At 41.3% G+C, this 20804-nt stretch overlaps 2 protein-coding genes across 2 annotated transcripts in view; both read right to left on the minus strand.

Moving 5' to 3' along the window:
- Window positions 1-10758, minus strand: part of MAML1 (mastermind like transcriptional coactivator 1) — a 60709-nt gene extending 49951 nt beyond the window's left edge. The window contains exon 1 of the mRNA XM_068980218.1: window positions 10438-10758. Coding sequence (XP_068836319.1) covers window positions 10438-10758 — 321 coding nt within the window. The remainder of the gene's footprint in view (window positions 1-10437) is intronic.
- A 1355-nt stretch (window positions 10759-12113) lies between these two features.
- The window catches only part of CANX (calnexin), a 32287-nt gene continuing 23596 nt past the window's right edge, over window positions 12114-20804 (minus strand). The window contains exons 10-15 of the mRNA XM_068981180.1: window positions 20515-20671; window positions 19174-19389; window positions 18182-18301; window positions 17174-17300; window positions 16913-16992; window positions 12114-15050 (exon numbers count right to left, since the gene is read on the minus strand). Coding sequence (XP_068837281.1) covers window positions 14997-15050; window positions 16913-16992; window positions 17174-17300; window positions 18182-18301; window positions 19174-19389; window positions 20515-20671 — 754 coding nt within the window. The 3' untranslated portion in view covers window positions 12114-14996. The remainder of the gene's footprint in view (window positions 15051-16912; window positions 16993-17173; window positions 17301-18181; window positions 18302-19173; window positions 19390-20514; window positions 20672-20804) is intronic.

Raw genomic sequence — 20804 nt, forward strand, 5'->3', positions numbered from 1 at the left:
GGCCCATAAACAGCTTTATCTCGCCTGTATGCATTGTGCTCATTAGCAGCATCAACCTTTATTTTTGTTTAGATTAACAGACTTTATTCATATATGGTAACAAAGATACTACATAGGACTAGAGATACATACATATGAGGTTCTTCCTTGTACTGTATTTAGGCGGAAAATCGTAGCATCTATCATATCTTTCTTTGTTAGTGTTTATAACACTTTAAAATGACTCTGGTCTTTCTAGCACCATTGACAAGCCTTATTCTTTCTCTCAGCTGCACCAGGTCTTCGTTGTGGCGTGAAGGCTCTTAGCTGGAGCTGCGGGATCCAGGCCACCTGCCTGTTCGGTGGTTAGGACTCCACACGCCCAATGCAGGAGGCTCAGGTTCATCCCTGGCCTAAGAGCTAAGACCCCACATCGTATATGGCATGGTCAATAAATAAATACATAAAACCCTATAACTGCTAAAATTTTTCCAGGCATACGACTTGGAAAATTACAGTTTTTGTCTTGTAGATAACTTTTTAAATACTGTGGTCACAAATGAACCTATCTATGAAATGAAAATAGAATCAGGGACACAGTCAATAGACTGGTGGTTCCCAAGGCAGTGAGGAATGGGAGAGGGCTGGACTGGGAGTTTGGGATTAGCAGATGCAAACTGGTAACACATAGCATGCATAAACAGGGTCCTGCTGTATACCACAGGTAGCTGCATTCTATATCCTATGATAAACCATAATGGAAAAGAATATGAAAAAGTGTGTGTATGTAAAACTGAGTCACCTTGCTATACAGCAGCAAGTAACACAAGACTGCAATTCAACCATACTTAAAAAAAAAAGGTGGCCAAAAACCCTTATCATAGAAGTTTCCATCTTGAGCTCTTTTATGTGCACAGTACAGTGTTAACTGTGTGCACACTGCTATGCAACACATCTCTAGTGCGCTTCATCTTGCAAAACGGAAACTGTACGTCCATTAAATACTTCTCCCCTTCCCTCCAGCCCCTGGCAACTACCATTTTATGCTTTCTAAGAGTTTAACTATTTTAGATATCTCAGATAAATGGAATCAGGCAGTGTTTGTCTTCCAGAAATTGGTTTATTTCATTTAGCACAATGTCCCTAAGATTCATCCGTTTCAACATATGACAAGATTTCCCTTTTTTTTAAGGCTGAATAGTAGTCCACTGTATGTATACATCACATTCTCTTCATCCATTCATCTGCTGATGGAAGCTTAAGATTGCTTCCACCTCTCGGCTATTGTGAACAAGGCCACAAGGAACGTGGCAGTGTAAATCAGGGTCTACTGTCACCAGTTAAGTCCACCTCTGAAATGACTCCAGCCTAAAAACATACAGCTTCTGACTTCTAATTCACAGCTCCTTCCACAATACCATTAACATTTATTCAGCAAATGCCTGCTGCCTGCCAAATATGTAGCAGGTATGTGCTACGTTATTGGTCTTGCTCTCAGGTTGCTCACAGTCTAATGGAGAGCAGCAAGCACGCTAATTAAAGTACAGTGAGGTTGCTCTGGCAGAGGTTAAGTACCCATCCGGCTAGAGAAAGGACTCAGAGAAGACGTCCTAGAGGAGATGACGCGTGAGCAGAGTTCTGAATGGTGAGCGAGTGTCAGGCATTATGGCACTAAGGAAGGGCATACATGTGAAGACATCTAGAGAAATCAGGCTATTTTAAAAGACTTGCATTCAAAGCATTTTAGGGATCTTGGAGTGCTGCATATGGGCTTCATTTCCATGGTGCCAATTGCTGTAAATACCTCAATGACAGGCTGCTCCACCAGGCCAGCAACACGGATGCTGCTCCAAAGTTCACCGAATACCACAGTGTCTTACACTGCTCTGCTAGGCACAATCGTTCTTCACTAACTTAAGGGCCTTGAGTACTTAACTTGCCAAAGTTTAGCCTGTGAGTTGGGACGCTCTGAATTAGACTGGGCAGAGTGGGCAGCCAGAGTGCTGATATTTTTCATCATAGAAACATCATTCTTCCATCCTCAACTCACCAATAACATACAGCGCTTCTAAGGAATGCTTAATGTGAGTAAGACACAGGCAATGCACAGCAGCTGCTGGGACAGAACTCATGGCAAGGCTCCGCACTGCTCAACTCTCTCCCTCAGAGTTCAGAAGTGAGACGGCACTCATGGGATGCACAGTATTATGTGCATTTGAAAAACGAAGTCAAACCTTACCTGACAGAAAACTGATTAACTGGACAATGAGACTGATTTTGCCAACTGGGTTACCTGGTAGACACTGTAGAAACTAAACAAGCTGCAGTCACAGTTCTAAGGTTTTGATGAAAACATACCTGAAGTGGATAAAAGTATTTATCAAAAACTACTGGCAAAGGTGCATTGAAGTGAATAATGGTTTTATTTTCCCAATCAATTTTGAGTATATTAGGTTATACAAGGTCCTTCTAAATGAAAGAATAACAGGTATAACAGGCAATCAATTGGTAAGATTTGGTAAAGCCTCTGTTACATTTCTTAGTGAGAAGCTGAATGACTGATGATGAGATTATCCTTTTACAAGTCAGATGGTCTCTAATTTTCTGCTTTCGTTAAAACTGACAGTGTACCTAACCAAGCTGTCGTCTAATTAACAAATTAATTTTGGATGATACATATCACTGTGATTTCAGGCATACAACTCAAATTTCAAAAACTTGAACATTACTAAAATTAAATTTCTTCTTTTCTTTTATGCTTAGGCAAACAAGGATTTCTGGAACTTAAATTTGTAAAGGCAAAAAAATAGGAATAGAATTAAAAACTGTCATTTTGTCAATAAGTAATATTCAGCCACAGTTATGTGAACAAATTTAGGTGGAAAAGCCTCCTCCACCTCACTGAGAGGCAAGTCTAATAAACCTTTACTTTTTTTTTCCTTCAGGGGAAAACATGAACACTACTTACTACCACAAATTATGCAGGTGAACTTTCCACGTCTGGGGAATCGCAGGACTTAGCACATGTGGAGTGTGAAGGACTGACCTGGGAAAACCACCTTGGTGATTGCCATTAGCGCCCCTGCCAGGTAAGTATAATAAACCTGTACTTTTTTGCATGTTATTTATAAAAATTTATAATCCATGTTGTTTGTTGTATGCTAATTTACTATAATAACTTATTAACATATCAAATATATATAACACATAGAATCTTATGAATGCTATGTATATTCTTTTGTATCAATCAACTTCTTTTTTGGCCACACCATAGGGTTTGTGGGATTTTTTCCTCTACCAGGGATTGAACCTGGGTCCTCTGAAGCAAAGCAGCAGAGTCCCAATCACTAGACCACCAGGCAATTCCCTATAAATTGACTTTAATAAGAGCAGAAAGGGAATTCACTGCATAGTTTTAATAACCTATAAGGAAGAAAGAATCTGAGAAGAAACAGATGTCTATGTGTGCATGGCTGAATCACTCTGCCGTGTGTCTGAAACCAGCACAACACTGGAAACCAACTATACTTCAATAAAGAAAAAGAAAAGAAAAAAGAAGCGCAAATGTCAAGAGAAAAATGTCTGGGACTTCCTCGGTGGTCCAGTGGTTAAGAATCCACCTGCCAATGCAGGGGACACAGGTTTGATCCCTTGTCCGGGAAGATCCCACACGTCTCAGAGCACCTGGGCCCACGCACCATGACCACTGAGCCTGCTCACCCTGGCCTGTGCTCCACGGCAAAGCCACCGCAGCAGGGGAGCCTGCACACCACAACTAGAGAAAGCCCACGTGCGGCAAAAGAGACCCAGGGCAGCCAAGAAAAATCAATTAATGGAAAAATAAAATTTCTGTTATAGAAAAGCATTCTTTAAGTGGCTGACAAAAGCACACCACTGAAGGTTTCAGATTCCACTAGACATTTTTAAAAAGTGATGTAATCATTTTATTTTAAAATGTTAACATTTATGATTCTCTGGAAGTTATATCCTCTGCCACTATAAACAGCATTTTTGCCCTTTTCTCTTTTTAAAACAGCTGATTCACATTAAACATACATAGTGCTTCATGTGTTACATAAATGTTCTTAGTTCATATATTTCATTTAAACTGAGTTATGGTAATTTAGTATACTATTGATCAACACAACAAATGCATTATAATTCTGATAAGCTTAAAATGTCAACAAAAATCTGTCAGGGAGGTTCGCAATGTTTCTTTTCTTTTTTTTTTTTTTAAATTAATTTTTTTTTAATTTAATTTAAAAATCTTTAATTCTTACATGTGTTCCCAAACATGAACCCCCCTCCCACCTCCCTCCCCATAACATCTCTGTGGGGTCATCCCCATGCACCAGCCCCAAGCATGCTGTATCCTGTGTCAGACATAGACTGGCGATTCAATTCTTACATGATAGTATACATGATAGAATGCCATTCTCCCAAATCATCCCACCCTCTCCCTCTCCCTCTGAGTCCAAAAGTCCGTTATACACCACTGTGTCTTTTTTCCTGTCTTGCATACAGGGTCGTCATTGCTATCTTTCTAAATTCCATATATATGTGTTAGTATACTGTATTGGTGTTTTTCTTTCTGGCTTACTTCACTCTGTATCATCGGCTCCAGTTTCATCCATCTCATCAGAACTGATTCAAATGAATTCTTTTTAACAGCTGAGTAATACTCCATTGTGTACATGTACCACAGCTTTCTTATCCATTCATCTGCTGATGGACATCTAGGTTGTTTCCATGTCCTGGCTATTATAAACAGTGCTGCGATGAACATTGGGGTACATGTGTCTCTCTCAATTCTGGTTTCCTCGGTGTGTATGCCCAGCAGTGGGATTGCTGGGTCATAAGGTAGTTCTATTTGCAATTTTTTAAGGAATCTCCACACTGTTCTCCATAGTGGCTGTACTAGTTTGCATTCCCACCAACAGTGTAAGAGGGTTCCCTTTTCTCCACACCCTCTCCAGCATTTATTGCTTGCAGATTTTTGGATCGCAGCCATTCTGACTGGTGTGAAGTGGTACCTCATTGTGGTTTTGATTTGCATTTCTCTGATAATGAGTGATGTTGAGCATCTTTTCATGTGTTTGTTAGCCATCCGTATGTCTTCTTTGGAGAAATGTCTATTTAGTTCTTTGGCCCATTTTTTGATTGGGTCGTTTATTTTTTCTGGAAGCAATGTTTCAAAATTATTTAGTCCAAACACCTAGTATCAACCATAAAGCTTTTGGTGATACGACTCCTAGCTTTCCAATTTTATCTTCCAGTCTCTGGCACTTAAAGTCTTAAATTCAAAGAATTAGTCAGTCACAGTTTTGTGCTTTTGCTTAGTTTTCCAAAAGGATCAAAATCCTATTAGATGTTCCCTGCTCTTATGAGCGCAAGCCCACCTGCATATTAGGCTATTAAATGTTTGGAAACCTCCTAAATAAAGGAAACTGTTTAAATTTGTTTATTCCAGTATCACCCAAATCTGTGCAACTCTAGAACTCTTTTAATAGGCCATGAAATTAGTGCTTCATGTAACACCCTTTGGGAAAACATCTGGCAAAATATTAAGACCCACTTTAAAAGTCTGTAACACTTTGCAAACTTCACCCAACGGGCATCCCTTTCCTAGTATTCCCATAGGTTTTACAGCCTTCAACAGGACTTTGTGATGACTACATGACATAGGTCTGGCACCACAATTCCTGGCTCCCAGCAGGAGTTCAATGTTGGATGAACAAATGACCAACTTAAAGATGGACATGGGGACCACCCTGATGATACAGTGGTCAAGACGCCGTGCTCCCAATGCATGGGTCCCATCGCTGGTTGCAGAACTAAGATCTCACATGCTGCAGGACACAGCCAAAACAAAAAGATGGAAACGAAGAGAAGGGGTGGATGATTCCCAAGCTCCTGCTTTGGTTGACTGGACAAGGGAAAATACTCTGAAGAAATATAAGATTGGCAAGGAAAGCGGACAGTCCCTTTTGGATAACGAGAGAATCAAAGTGGAAATGCGCAGTCCACAGCTGCATTCGACCCTGGGTAGAGAGGTGAAGAATCTATTATAGGCGACAGATGCATGCAAGAAGCAATGGCATTAACCCTGGAAAAGAAAACTGAGTGGAAAAAACTAGGAAATATGAACATTTTAACAGTGTCCAAAGAACATTTCTCAAGCCAAAAAACTTGGAATTCCCTTCAACTCCTTCCATTTAGTCCATCACCACCCTCTGTCACCTCTGCCTTCAGAAGCTATCCAGAATTCACCTCTTCTCCATCTGCACTACCACAAACAGTTCCAGCCTAGACCACTGCAAAAGCCTGAACTGCATCCATTCATGCCCAGACCAATCCCAGACACCCTCCATCCAGCATCAGAATGGCCTTTAAAAAATGTTAGATCATGTGATGTTTTTCCTTCAAATCCTGCACTTGATCTGACCCTCGCTTGCCCAGCTCTCATACCAGCTGACTGCCTGCTACTCTCTGCCCATACTGTCCCTCCTTTCTGTCCTGCACGCAAGCTCAGTAGGTTCTTGCCTCAGAAACTTTCTGGTGGTAGTGCTAACTGGAATGTTCTCTTCTGAAACTTTCAGCTGACTCATAACCTCCTGTCATTCAGCCCAAATTAAGACAGAGCTGCTACTATCATATCTAAAACTGCTACTATAAATCACTCAGTATCACATCACTTTACATTTTTTCTTAGCATTTATTATAACTTAAAATTAGTTTTAAAAATTATTGATCTCTCTCCATGAGAGCAGAGTTTCAATCTGTCTTGTTCACTGCTGTATCCCTAGCAACCAAAAAATGTTCTGACCTACAGTGGGCACTCAAATATTTTTTGTATGAATTAATACAGGAAAGCAGGAGGAAAAGTCAGAAAGCTGGAAAGAAAATCAGAAGAGAGTAGAAGCTAACAGAAGAGTCTTAGGAAGGAGGAAGTCAAAAAGAATGATGACTAAGAAGCCACTGAATTTGGCAAGTCCATCTTTGGTGTCCTCTAAGGGGGCAGCTTCAGAAAAGTAGAAGAGGCAGAAGACAGATTACAATGGGGAAATGAGCAAATGGGAAGTGCGGCGGAAAGGGCAAAGGGAAGGAAGGAGCTAGGACACTATTTTGAGGGTGAGAAAAGACAAAAGAAAGGAGAATATCTGTTCATGTTGCAAGCTAAAGGCAAGGACCCAGTGGAAAGAGGAATACTGATAAAAAAGGAAAGAAGATGCTAGGACAAGGTCATGAATGTTATAGGAAGAAATGCAATCCTAAAGCCACATTACTCATCTTTTCTCTAAAATTATCCCACAATGTTTCATGTTCAGAAATACCTACTCGCTGAAAATAATTTATTATTTATATAATTCTTACACAGGCTCAGTCTACAAAATAATTATTAAAATTCTGCACATCTTTAACTCTTAGAAGGTACACACTGACGTGTCTGGGGTAGAGAGGTGTGCAGTGTCCTCACAGATGGTTCAGAGAACAGAACTTTCAGAGAGAGAGAAAGGGTAGAGAGGAGAGAAAGGGTACGTGAGACATGACAAAGCAAATAAGGAACGATGACGACAGTGGGCAGAAGGTAAGCAGACGTTCTTTGCACTATCTGTGTAGTTATGTACAGATAAAAGTTAAAAGAGAGCGACAAAGACAAGTAATATTTCCTAAACAATCAACAATGTATTAGTAATTCTTTCCTAACAAACAATATAATTTTCTACACTAAGCAGGAAAGGCAACTTCCATGAATGGCTGACATGGAACTGTCAAATTTCTTGGGAAACTATTACAACAACTTAAGAAGTAAGCAGCAAAAGTATGACAATGCTGTTCAGGCATAAACCTTTATAACATTTTACCAAAGAAAAATGTTCAAGCTATTGTAGAAGGCTATTTTCATGACAAAATTAACGTCTGTATAAAGTGAGTGGTAATTATTATTTGGCATCCCTAATAAAAAGAAGTCAATCCTGTCACTAGAAAATTACTATTTGGTTTTCAATGAGCACACGCAGTATAAAGAAAACCTAATAAGGTCATTCCTTGACAACTAGAGTAGAAAAAGTCTGAAGCACAGTTTCTGATTCATCTGTAACAGTATCTACCGTAAATAGATACTGGTCAAGATTTTGCTGTAATGGAATATCCTAAGAAGGGGGAAACAATAAGCAGAGTGGACTCTACTAGTAAATTTGATTTGATCCATTTTCACTTGTACAAATGGTTTGCTGATGGTAACTTTGCTAGGAAACAGATGCCTAAGAGTACTGTAGGACTTTTGGAAAAAATAAGAATAATATTCCTTATGTAAGGAGTATTGGGCTTTCCTGGTGGCTCAGCTGGTAAAGAATTCACCTGCAATGTGGGAGACCTGGGTTCGATCCCTGGGTTGGGAAGATCTCTCGGAGAAGGGAAAGGCTACCCACTCCAGTATTCTGGCCTGGAGAACTCCATGGACTGTATAGTCCATGGGGTCGCAAAGAGCCGGAAACAACTTTCACTAAGGAATATTAATTAGATCAAATACATATACAGAATTGTCAAAAATAATAATCACTTTCTCCCCTCCATCTCTCTGGGCAAAGCTGTGCTTTCTCTCAAGGCCAAGAGGCAAGAACTCTCCCCCTCTCTGAACGGAAGGAGCCACTAAAATGCGTTCTACTAAACACTCATCTTCCATTCCTAAAACTTCACTCCAGAGCCAAAGCGCTGGAGACTGGAGCTAACAGGGTCCCTCTTCCTAGCAGCGAGGCAGTAGAGCAATTCTATTCTCAAGTTTAACCCACGAAACCCATGGGTCAAGGTTTAATGTGATAAGACACCAACATAACACGACACACCTGATCACCCAGAGGAGTGACGAACAGGCCAGGCTCAAGTTCTAACACACTCAGAACTCATTTCTCTTCAAACAGCATGTCCAGCTTCTCTAGTAGTTTAGGGCTAAAAATATCATAGAGGATCTAAACTCTTAACTCTCCTTAAACAAACTGAATCACTAATAATATATATTCTAGCGGGTGTTCAAGGCAACTATTTGTGTGTAAAACTGAGATTTTTTTTTTTATGGGCTTTCACTATTTACTTAAATGGAATGACCACCCCAAACCTGAAGTCTTTCCTTTGAGCTGCACCCCTCCCTGTCTCCTAGGGCTTACAGTCTAGTTTTCAAGACACTTCTAAGGTAGCATGCAAGGATGTGCTTAAAATATTCAAAATAGCACAGGCAATGCATTTCTTTAATGTTCTGACAAAGGAGATTCTAATTGCTGTGGAGCAGGATAAAAACTGGTTTTAAAGAGGAAGATGAACTGGATCTGAAGGATGTCAGGATTCTGAGAGGTGACGAAGTGGGTCTTACAGGCAGCCTTTCCATTTATGAAGTATTTTCACCTGGACACTCATTTCTGTTGACTCTTACAAGAATCCCAGAGGAAGTCAACCACATCTTCAATTTACAGAGAAGAAAAGTGAGGATGAGAAGTCCTGACTATGGAAGAATTTATAACAATAAGCAATGAGATGTCCAGCAGTCCAGACTGATGTGGGAGAGAATAAGAAAAATAATACAAACTGGGCAAAGGGCCTGTGAGGGTCATAGCATTTAAAGGGTTAGAGACTAAATACCTGAATACTAATTAGGGAAGAGTACTGCCAACAGCCCGGTGAGACCTAATAAAGGCGTGAATTATAAAAATACACAGAAATTAAATTGGTAGTATTTGTTCTAAACTTTAAATTACCGAGAAAACAATAGCAACGAACCTTATAAGTAGTTTCAGGAAGGAAAACCTCTAACCAACAAACTTCCCTAGCACTACTGAGAGCCCAAGACGGTGTAATCATTTACCAACAAACTCTAATATCATCAGAGGTTTTAAACAGGCTTCTAATTAAAACTGGGACTGCCAACAATACTGCTGTAATCACAAATTCCAGAGTTGCCTAAACAAAGAATACTTCTGTACATCTCAATGAGCAGCACTATGCCTTTACGAAGATTTCCAAAGATTCTTGACTTTCCATTCAGAACAGTTTCATTTGGTCAACTGAAGTCCGTCTTATTTCCATATTTAAGCCCTGACCCTGCAAAGAGCAAGGACTCAAAGAACAGCTGCAGAATAAATGAAGCTATTATCACAGGCAACTTTAATGCCAGTCTGTTCCAAAACAGAGTTCTCAGAATTTCGAAATCAAGTCTGGAAGAAGACTCTTTCACCGCCCGGTCACCAGCCTTCCCTGCCGGGGCCTTACGGTCGGTCCTCGGGATCCTGTTTGCCAAGGCAAGGCCACAGTGCCATTTCCCGCAGATGACAACCGCTGAGTCCCAGCCATGTTAGCCTCCCCGGAGCGAGACCCAAGGCGCTGCGGGCACTGAGGCAGTCTCAAAGGGCCCTGGGCGGCGTCAGGGGCAGCATCTGGAGACCGGGCTGCTCCCCGGGTCCTACTCACCGCGACTGGGAGGCCGTGCTCAGGGCCGTCGGCGGCATCGAGGCGGGGGGCCGCCGCTGGCGCCGGGGCCGGAGCTGGGGCCGGGGCGGGCGGCTGCCGGTGCTTGCCGGCGCGCTTGGCCTTGGCCTGGATGCAGCGCTGGTGAAGGGCGAAGGTGTGCTGGCGCTCGAGCTCCAGGCGCTCGGGCGATACGGCCTCATAGCGGGCCTCGCAGGTGCTGTGGTGGCGCCGGCACAGCTCGATGCGCCGGCGGAGGCGCTCCATGACCGCGCTGTGCCGCGGCAGCGCGAACTCCGCCATGGGGCAGGTGGGCAGCACCATGGGCCGCGGGCTGCACAGGCCAGGCCCGAGGCGGGCCTCTCGGGCCGGCTGGCACTGCACGCCCCGCTCCGCGCCGGCTGCCCGGCTGCCTCACTGCCACACCATGGTCCCGCGAGCTGCGGAACGGGCTCGCGCGCGGCGGGGGCCTTCCTCTGGCCCCGCTCGGCCCAACCCGGGCAGCCGCTCGCTGCCCACCTCAGGCCTCGGCCTGTCCCCGCCGGCCCGGCCCCATTGTTTTCCGCGCCGCCGCCGCCGCCATCTTAAAATTGTTTTCGGAGCTCTCGGAAGAGGGCGGGGCTCCGGCATCCGACCCTGCCGTCACAGCTGATGAACAGACACTGCGGCCAATTAGAGAAGGAAGAGCGGGCCGCCCGAGGGGCGGGGCCGCGCACACTGGGGGCGCGCTGGGCTGTTCCCTTGCGGAGTTTAAAAGGAACTCTCAAGTCAGGCGGAGGGAAGCAGCTGGGCGGGCTTCAGTCCTCAGCTCTCAGCTGAGTGACCGACAGAAGCTGGCTCTAAACGCCGCCTCACGCGAACAGGCCCTTCCGGGTCCGCCGCGGAAAGAGGGGCAGCAGGCGCGGCGTAAGCCGCCGGACCCAGATGCTGGTCTGGCGCCACAGCGATTCACTATTTTCCTACCGCTTCTTAAATTCGGGTTTGATAAGCTCAACAGTAGCCACGCTTTTTCAGTGTCATCGGTTTTTCTTCGACCTCACTCCTCACATTCAGCCTCACAGTTGGTAAGAATCGTACTCGAGCTGAAGGTTTCCTCGCGCTATTCTGAATCGAGAGTATCAATCTGCCCTTATATGAAAGTATTTCAAAAGTTACACCTACTAAAAGAAAAAATGCCGACATGAGGAAAAGTATATGAAGTCTCCTGGGGGAAGGGGTGGGCCCAGTAGAACTGCCAAGGATGATGCTTTAGTAAAAAAAAAAACAAAAACGGGGAGCCTGGCCTGCAAGTTTTGCGTTTAAAATTTTACGTCTGTTAGGTAAAATTAAATCAGACGACAAAATCCTACTAAAGACAATTACACTCTAGTATTATACCTAGTAGGCAAAGGAAGTGGGAAACTAGGGGGAAAAAACAGGAGCAATCAAACTAGACAGTCTGTTGGGTCAAGAGAAACTAGGGTGCCAATACCTGTTGGCACCCTAACTGCTAAAGAGAAACAGGAGGTGCCAAAAGGCTACAAAATGAGACACCATCGACAGCTCAAACATTTGGTACAGTAACTTACTAGGCCAATGAAAATGTTTTAAAAGCAGAAGAAAAAATCGAGTCTTTATTCAAATAGTACTTGTTTTTATACAAATTCAGTAAAAAAAATACAAGTGACCCACCAAAAGCAAGTGTGTAGGGCTCATGAACACCCTAACAGTCCTGCTTTTACCATTCTTCAAACATAAGTTTTACACCAGAATTAAAGTTCCTAATGGGAAAGATAATTGTAACTAGGAGCACTACATTTTGTGTACTCTTCAGAAAGCAATTCAAAAGCCTATTTAAAACTACATAAAAAAAGTTTTGACCTAATGTTCTAAAATATCCCTAAATAGGAATATAAAAGATGGAGTCTGATTCCAAAATTCATTCATTTTTGAATAAAAATTTTGAAGTTAAATGGTTTCCATAATCTACAAGAATATTATCTACAAATCACCCCTCTTCCTCTGAGCTGCTAGTCATCCTATGCAACTGAAACTACTGAACCCCAATCCAACAGGAAAAAGATGCAAAGCCTACTTTGAATTATATTCACCTTCATGTGGTAAGATGAAGTAATAACTATTTCACTGTTCATAATAGTTCATGTGTATTAGCAAACTTTCATGTAGTAGCCAATTAATGGAAGATGAACCCACTCCTGAAACAGTAAAACAAATTGAAGGTTATTTGTGAAGTTCAGTCAAAAGCAGATGCTTAACACAGGGCTTTAATGTAACACCATTTAGTAATGCCAACAATCTGAGAAAAGTGGAGTGTGTTATGGATAAGAGAAATTGAGGAACACATCTGATGCAGTGGGCATTTTATATCAATGGGGCAGATAACCAGCATATAAAATAACATAAGTGCCTTTTAAAGAGATGAATACTGCTGCTGTTCTTTCATTAATGTCAGACTTCTAATTAGGAGGCTGCATCTTCAATAAAGTGGAATACAGAACCAAGAGACTTTTTATTTAGCTTTGTTTTTTGGTGGGTTCCCCCCCACCAAGGACTAGAAGGGAGGGGAGACAAACGCTGCTAAATAATTACCCTGGATATGATAAATTACCCTGGAAATGAACAGTCTACTCGTATATACTTGTTATTCCACAGCTCAGCTGGAAGGAACTGTAAGGGAAGCATGACGTACAATGTCAATTTACGGGTGAAGGCAGACTTTTAGAAATGCAATGATCCCACACACTTACTTCAAGGAGAAACCTGCAGACATATTTTCGGGTCTTGCTAAGTAACTGTTTATTTGCACTCAATACATTTGGGAAAGTCTGCTACATAGCTAAGGTCACTGTGACCACAAAACAGATGAAAAAGGATAAAGCACTGAACAGCAAGAAGATGCATCCCACCCTTGTAAGAATTTAAGTGAACAAGTAAAAAACTGAAGAGAAACAGATACAGCCTTCATCTTTTACGAATATACTTCCTCCCCAATATCTCCCCAATATAAACACTCTGGAGTGTTTATATATTCAGTGCAAGAAACAGTGTCATCGGTACATTTGCAACACCTCTGAAGAAACAATAAAGCTAAAAAAAAAATCTAGTTCTGAATACATTTCAGTGTGGTGTAATAATGGTATTATTACACTATAGTGATAGGGGAGAGGCTCTGATAGCACCCATCTGCATTCCACATGAAAAAACCTAAGTTCATTTATTAAAAATTCTACAAGCCACATAACTTAAAAAAAAATTGAACAGGACTGCTTTATCATGTAATTTAAGACACAACTATTACATGAACTGCAAATAAAGATTTAAAAGGTTTAGCAGCTACAAAAATCAGAAAACTCATGCTAAAAGTCACTCCCCCCATAAATACTTTTAGCCTGTGTTCAATTACAGTCAATTCTGAATTGGCTCAACTCTGGATTAGACTTCTGAAGTCTTTAAACGGAGTAAAAGATGAAGGATAGTATTCTATCCTGTACTTTGACCCTGGAAAGGTGTGGGTCTGCTTAACAAAGAAGAAACATACATATAATCACAGTAAAGCTTAACACTATGCAGAGCTTATAATCATTTTTAGCAATGGACTGTAAGCTGCGCTGTGAAGACAAAATGCATAGCAGAGGAGAAAGCTCTTGGGAATTTGGGGAACTTGAGAAGGTAAGACAGTGTCAACACAGTGGAAGATGTGATGAAAACATCTGCACCTACTCTGGAGCTCACACATGGTGGTAGCTCCTTGAGAAGCCACCTGCTTGAGAAGACTGGAGCCCAGACACTCCTGGCGTGTGAAGGATGGATGCCTGAGTGCCATATATGCCACCTCTTCCACTATCTGCAGAGCTGTGTGGGAACTGAGCTGTTCCAAGGGCAAGAGAACACACATACTTTATAGTCTAACCAACAAGTGAAATGTTTTTTTTTTATGTCTATTTTTAATATAACTTAATCTTTACTTAAATTTGGGCTTCCATCCAATCACTCTCAATTTCCTTAGGAGGAATTGAATAATGGAAGCAAGCAAAACAAGATTATAACCACAAATGACTGCATTTTAAACATGATTATCAATTAGGGGACAAAGACACTTAAATGTTTCATAATACCAAACTTAAAATCAGTTACAATTCAGCAACTTCAAATTCATCCCCCTAACATTTTTAAAGGTTGGTTTTATTTCTGCACGGACAGATTAATATATTAAATTAAGCCAAGATTTTTAAAGACTGGCAAAGTTCTATCACACTATTTTAAAAAAACAAACGTTTAAAAACAAAAAAAATTACAAGTTAGTTGCTTCATGTTACATTTCACAACAATTATGTTAAGCTTTTCTCTCTACAGAAACAGGGTCCTTTATGTCACAACTGCAATTATTTACTGCTAGCTGTTTAAAATTACACGGGCGAGTGTTCAGCTGGGACCTGCTGATGGTGGTGCATCTGAAGGTTTTTGAATTTCAACCCAAGGTGTGCCAGGTCCTCTCCTAGGACCCACACTTGCAGGGGAAGGGGAGGGAGAGAAAAATCACAGGTCAAGTTCTTAAGATTGTTTCACTCTCTTCTCGGCTTTCTGTTTCTTGGTGATCTGTTCAAAATTTCCTCCTCCTGTTGGTTGAAAAAACAAGAAATTCACTATCATTAGCTTTTTTTTAAAGTAAAAATTCACCACATTTTCAAGATCAACCAGCTGAGTATAACTCATTTGAGGGAAAACAAACAAAAAAATGATTAGAAGAAAATGCACCAAAAACAATGATTGGCTCAGTGGTGGTAGAAATGTGCATGTATGCACTTTTCTGAACCTAATCCCATCAACATTTTCTTTAAAAAGGACCAAACACCAGGCTATCATATGTTATCCTGCTTAATTTTGAATAATCTACTGGTCTATGGACATAATAGTCCCACTTTGAGGCTGAGAAAGCCCAGATTCATGAGGACTAAAGGCTGTCCAAGCCCAGGCTGATTTCATAGAATATTCAAGACTGCAAGCCCAGGGACTTCCCTGGCAGTCCAGTGGTTAGGACCCCATGCTGCCAGTGCAGGGAGCACAGGCTGGAACCCTAGCTGAGGAAGTAAGATCCCACACGCTGCATGGCATGGCCTAAAAAATAATAAGACTACAAACCCAGTGCTCTTTCCACGCTACGGCCACTTATTGTGTGAGGAATTCTGGGGAATATGAAAATAGACTGGCCCCCACCTGAAAGAATTCTGCATTCTAGTTGAGATAGAATATATCCGTTGAAAATATAAACAGCATTGACTTTTATCAATGGAAGGGCAGAGTTGTGGTAGCTGGAAATGACAACTGGGTAGTTTCCAGGAAGGATCAGAATGAAAGAGAAGTGCTGAGAAAAGGGACCTTGGTGAGAATGACGTGGACTATTTTCCTTCCCTCATACCTCATATCCAATCCACGTGACTGGATCAGATCCAATCTGTCCAATCTGATCAGAAATCCAGATCAGATACTCATGTCCTTTTCTATCACCCTGCTCAAAGCCACTGTATCTTGCCTGGATTATTACAGTAGTCTAACTAGGCTCCTTGAATCTCCCTGGTCTGCAGAAGACATCAAAGCCAGAGTAATCAGATCCCATCAGTCCTTTGCCCAGTAGACTATGATGCCTGCCTGTTTCACCAGCAGGAAAAGTCAGGTCCCATACAACAGCCTCAGAGGCCTCGCCTCACCTCACCTGGAGCTCTCCCCGTGTTCTTTTTCTCCATACTTGTAATCTACTGGCCATGCTGGCCTTCTAGACTGCCATTTCAGGTCCTTTTAGTGGCTGTTTCCTCTGCCAGGAATTCTCTTCCCATGGACATCTCCATGGCAAAGCCTTTTACCTCTTTCAAGTTTTTGCTACGCTGAGGCCTATCTCACTCTGCCCCAGTACAACTCACTCTGCCCCAGTACTTCCAAAACCTTTTTCTGTCTTTTTACTTTTCATAGCTCATTGCTTTTTATCATACTGTTCATTTACTTCCTTAAGATGCCCATTGCTTACTGTTTCCTCCCACTAGAATTAAGCTCCTCAAAGGTAGAGTATTTTTGTCTTGCTCACTAACAATGACTCCAGAAATACTGAATGAATGAATGAACAAATGAATTCATCAGCAGGAGGGACAAAAATTTTAGAATGCAGTGATTTGTCCAAGAAATAGTTTTAAGGGCACAGTGAGGAGAGACAGACAATGATAGAGGACTGTAAACAACTTGAACCTACCATTACTGGAAAGCACTTTATTAGTCTTCCCTTGCCTTCTCTTATGACAGAAAACCATTTTCAGCACGGAAAATAGTTTTGAGATTCAAATGTAATTTAAAATTTAAAAATTGAATTTTTTAATGCTAAGAATCCCACTTTTACAAAATTGGCTATAACAGAATTTTTACTGTCATAGCCATTGAAAATTATCTTATGAAAATACTCTATAAAATATACTCTCCCCCCACTTTCTATTACCTCTGCTTTAGGTTTCCTGTCTTCCTCCTCTTGACTGACAGTGTCACCATCTTCTTCAACATCACTTTTTTGCTTCTCTTCTAAGAAGTCAAAGTAAAACAACTGAGCAAAATCTTACCCTTATTTTTTGGTAACTAGAAAACTAGCATTAGAACACACTTCTAGAGTCTAAAACAATCCTGACAGTAACTTGCTTATAAGGGTTTGAGGCAACATCCTGGGTGCTGGCTCAGAGCAGATATTTTGGGGTCTACCTCTTACCAAGTTTCTCTTCACCTTCCTCCTCTTCGTCCCCCTTTTCCTTCTCCTCTTCCTTTTCTTCTTCATCCTCCTTCACATCTGGCTGAGGAGCGTCAGTCTTTTTGTATTCCACAGGACTGGCCTGTTTCTGAAATATTCCCCCAAAGCGCAACAGGTTTGTTCATATTTCATGTATTATATTACCATGTAATTATTGAATGCCTATGAGCAAAGCTCTGTGCAGGTGGTATGCTGGAGCAGATACAAAGAAATGTGCACGAAGGAATTCCTGCCTGAGAGCCTCCTCTCCAGTGAGCATGTGTGGTTCAAGGCAGAAGGAACAGTAGAAGCAACGGGGTCAGGCAGGAATGTGTGAGTCTAACTAGTCAAAGGTGACTGAGGTAACAAGTATGCAGAATAGTGGCAGAGGATACAGCTAGAAAAGATTGGGGATCAGGTTACACAACGTCTCGAATGCAGTATGAAGCACAAGTCTTCTTTAGCAGAAGTAGAGGGCCTAAACAAAATTTTCTTCTTTTTTTTTTAATTCCATATAACAAAGACTAAACAAGAAAAACTGCAATAAGGCTGTATTACTCCTGTATGTGGTGTTTGGGGGAAAGGAGGAATACTGAAAAGAGAAATGAATGGATAACGAGAAATCAAAGATTGAATTACAACATATATGAACGGAAACAGGTATGCCAGCAGGAAAAGCTAGTCTGTGCCCAGATGGGTCAGTTTTATATCTAAGTTGTTTTTTTTTTTCTTCCTCCTTTCAGAAAGCTGCTGCCAAATACGAAGGAGAGCAATATACCAGACTAGCAACTGAGGGGCTAACAATCCTACTTCCATCTGGGCACAATAAATGGCCACTGAAAATAGTGAACAGGGTTTCAGAAGTCAGCATCAAATGTGGCTCAGTCATTACTGAGCTGCTACAAAGAAAAACCTCTGGCACTATATCTTGGTTATTTTTAACATGGTAAGAGTGAATCAAAATAAAACAAAACAAACAACAACTCATACCTTTCCAGAACAGCAGAAGAGGATGACAAGAAACACGGGCAGAGCTACAGTCAAAATGTAGACCACCCAGAGCCATGGGCGCTCCTCAGCTGCTTCAATCATCTGCCCCACTACCCCTGGCTGGAAAACAAGACAGCACGCATTTCACGGTCTGGCTTTTGACACTAAATATAGGCAGTACTATCCCACTGTTAAATTCCTGCATGGCACTGCTCAGATACCATTTTCACAGGATTCAAGCCTAGATGTCCACACAGTGTAAAAAGGAAATAAAAGTCTCAATTTTCCTGCTGTCTTTATCATCAAGGGTATTTCTCTTTCCTAGGTGTGAAAGCTGGCTTCCCAATTACCTGCAAAGTTTCTTAACCTCAGGGACCAGTGAAGGAAGAATTTCTTTTTCTTAGTGTGTCTCCAATTTTCAATTTGGCCTTATGACCAATTATTTGAAAATTCCACTTATTTAATAAACCAAAATTCAATATTTAAGAGTGCATTAAAATAGATCCTAAATGGAAAACTTTGTTAATTTTTTTTAATTGTTTAAACTGGAGAGCTGATTTACGCTGTGCTAGTTTCTGCTATGCAGCAAAGTGAGTGAGTCATACATATATCTACTCTTCTAGATTCTGATCCCATATAGGTCGTTAAAGAGTGTTGAATAGAGTTCCCTGTGCAGTACAATAGGTTCTTATTAGTTATCTATTTTATATATAGTAGTATATTTGTCAATCCCTGTTAACTATATTTTAGCACAATTTTAAAAGAAATACCATGCATATAACACAAATATAGACTCTAAAATCTTTATATTAACCTAATGAAATCATGTCCAAAACCCCAGTATTTTGTCTTTAGTAAACACAGGTCACACTTTCTATGACAACATTCCCAAATAAGGGAAAAGACAAATCTTAGAAGATCGCTCTTCACCAACAGTAGCAATTAGTTACCTATAAAAGCCATAAATGCACAAGAAACAAGGCAGCACGAACCTCAGAAGCCCCGTCTGCAGCTTTCTTCAGACCCCATCCATCATTGGCCCAATCGTCAACTACTCTTCGATCACCACAAACAATAAAGTTGTCAAAGAAAATGTCCGAAGTCATAGACCAAAGTTCCAAACCAATAGCACTAAAAGGAGTCATTTTGAAAGGCTCTAGATCTTCAAAGAAATCTGGATTTGGTATTTTCCGTGGTTTCCAGATTCCCTAGAGAAAAGTATTTTAAAAAATCATTTCAGATAATGATCAACACAAATTTACAGTGAACCTAAATAAGATGAATTCTGCATTATCTGTGAAGTAAGTGCTGACCGGGTGAAACTTATCAGGAGGAAAACAATAAATGCTACTAATGCCTCTAAGACGGCTGACTCCAACTACTTCCAATTTCTACTTTCAGTTTCACCCATGACCTTGATTCAGACCAACACCTTGCTCTACCTGGCACATTCCAAGAGCCTTCACTCTTATCAACTAACTGCTGGCAGGAGTGGGAGCATAAATCAGTACAGACTTCTTCAGTGGTGAAGTGTACACGATCTTCAATCAGATATTTCACCTCAGACAACTACCTAGAGAAATAATTGCCACATATACTTAGACTAGTACAAGAAAAATTACTGCAGCAAGGATTCTAAAAGCAAAAGTGGAAATTCACCTAAATGGCCATCAACAAAACAGCTAAGGGGCAACTTTTCTTATTGCCTGCACAACTAAAAATACACTTAAAAACAGAAAAGTATACACAGTCTATATGTAGAGATAGAACTTACATTTCGAAGTAAGCTGTAAAGTAGAAATTAATGAGTTTAAATAACCTGACTAGAATAGAAACAGAAGTGAGACCAGGGTCGGAATTGTTACAGAGCCACAGTAAACTTGAAGCTTTAAGGTATCACCACCGGTATGATCATCTCATTTGAGCTTCAGAGTCTTTTTATAGCTGAAGATACCGAGGTCAAGCAATGGGCTAACTCATGGTCAGGAAACCAACTTTCACCATAGTCCCCTATCCACGCTACCAGAGACTGCCAGTTTGGATATTTATGGCTGGAGCACCCCTGCCACATGGTAGGAGGGTGTCCAAAACACAAGTTTTCATTTTTGTTTGTTTTTAAGTTATAATGCAATTATGAAAGCTTGTCTTTCCACTTTCTAGGTTTATCTTTTCAACACAACACGTAAGTTCTCTCTTAATTCCGAAGTTTACTTTGGTTTTAATTCAATTCTTTGAATACAGAGGATCAATCTGTGGCAGGCTCACTACACACTCGAGAACTATCTGAACACAAAGAGCTCAATGAAGCAGCTCAACCATCAGGAGGTACCAACCTGGTAGTTAGGGTTGTCAATCATGGGGGGCTTCCATCTGCCCTTATAATTAGGGTTGTCAATCATGGGTCGCTGCCAGACACCACACCCAGGGGCCGACTCACACTTAGGGTTGGCAATCTGAGGAGCCTCCCATTCTCCATCCATATCTTCATCCCTGTAGAGACATAAACAAACTGCAAGTGGATTCTGTGCAGCAGGACTATGAAAAGCTACCCCAGGGCTTCCCTGAAATCCTGCAGGAATACTCAGCAGCGTACTACAAAGCATCATTTTGTTTCCGCATTTCC

The sequence above is a fragment of the Capricornis sumatraensis genome, chromosome 9, assembly GCF_032405125.1.
Source record: "Capricornis sumatraensis isolate serow.1 chromosome 9, serow.2, whole genome shotgun sequence".
In the NCBI taxonomy this organism is placed as follows: Eukaryota; Metazoa; Chordata; class Mammalia; order Artiodactyla; family Bovidae; genus Capricornis; species Capricornis sumatraensis.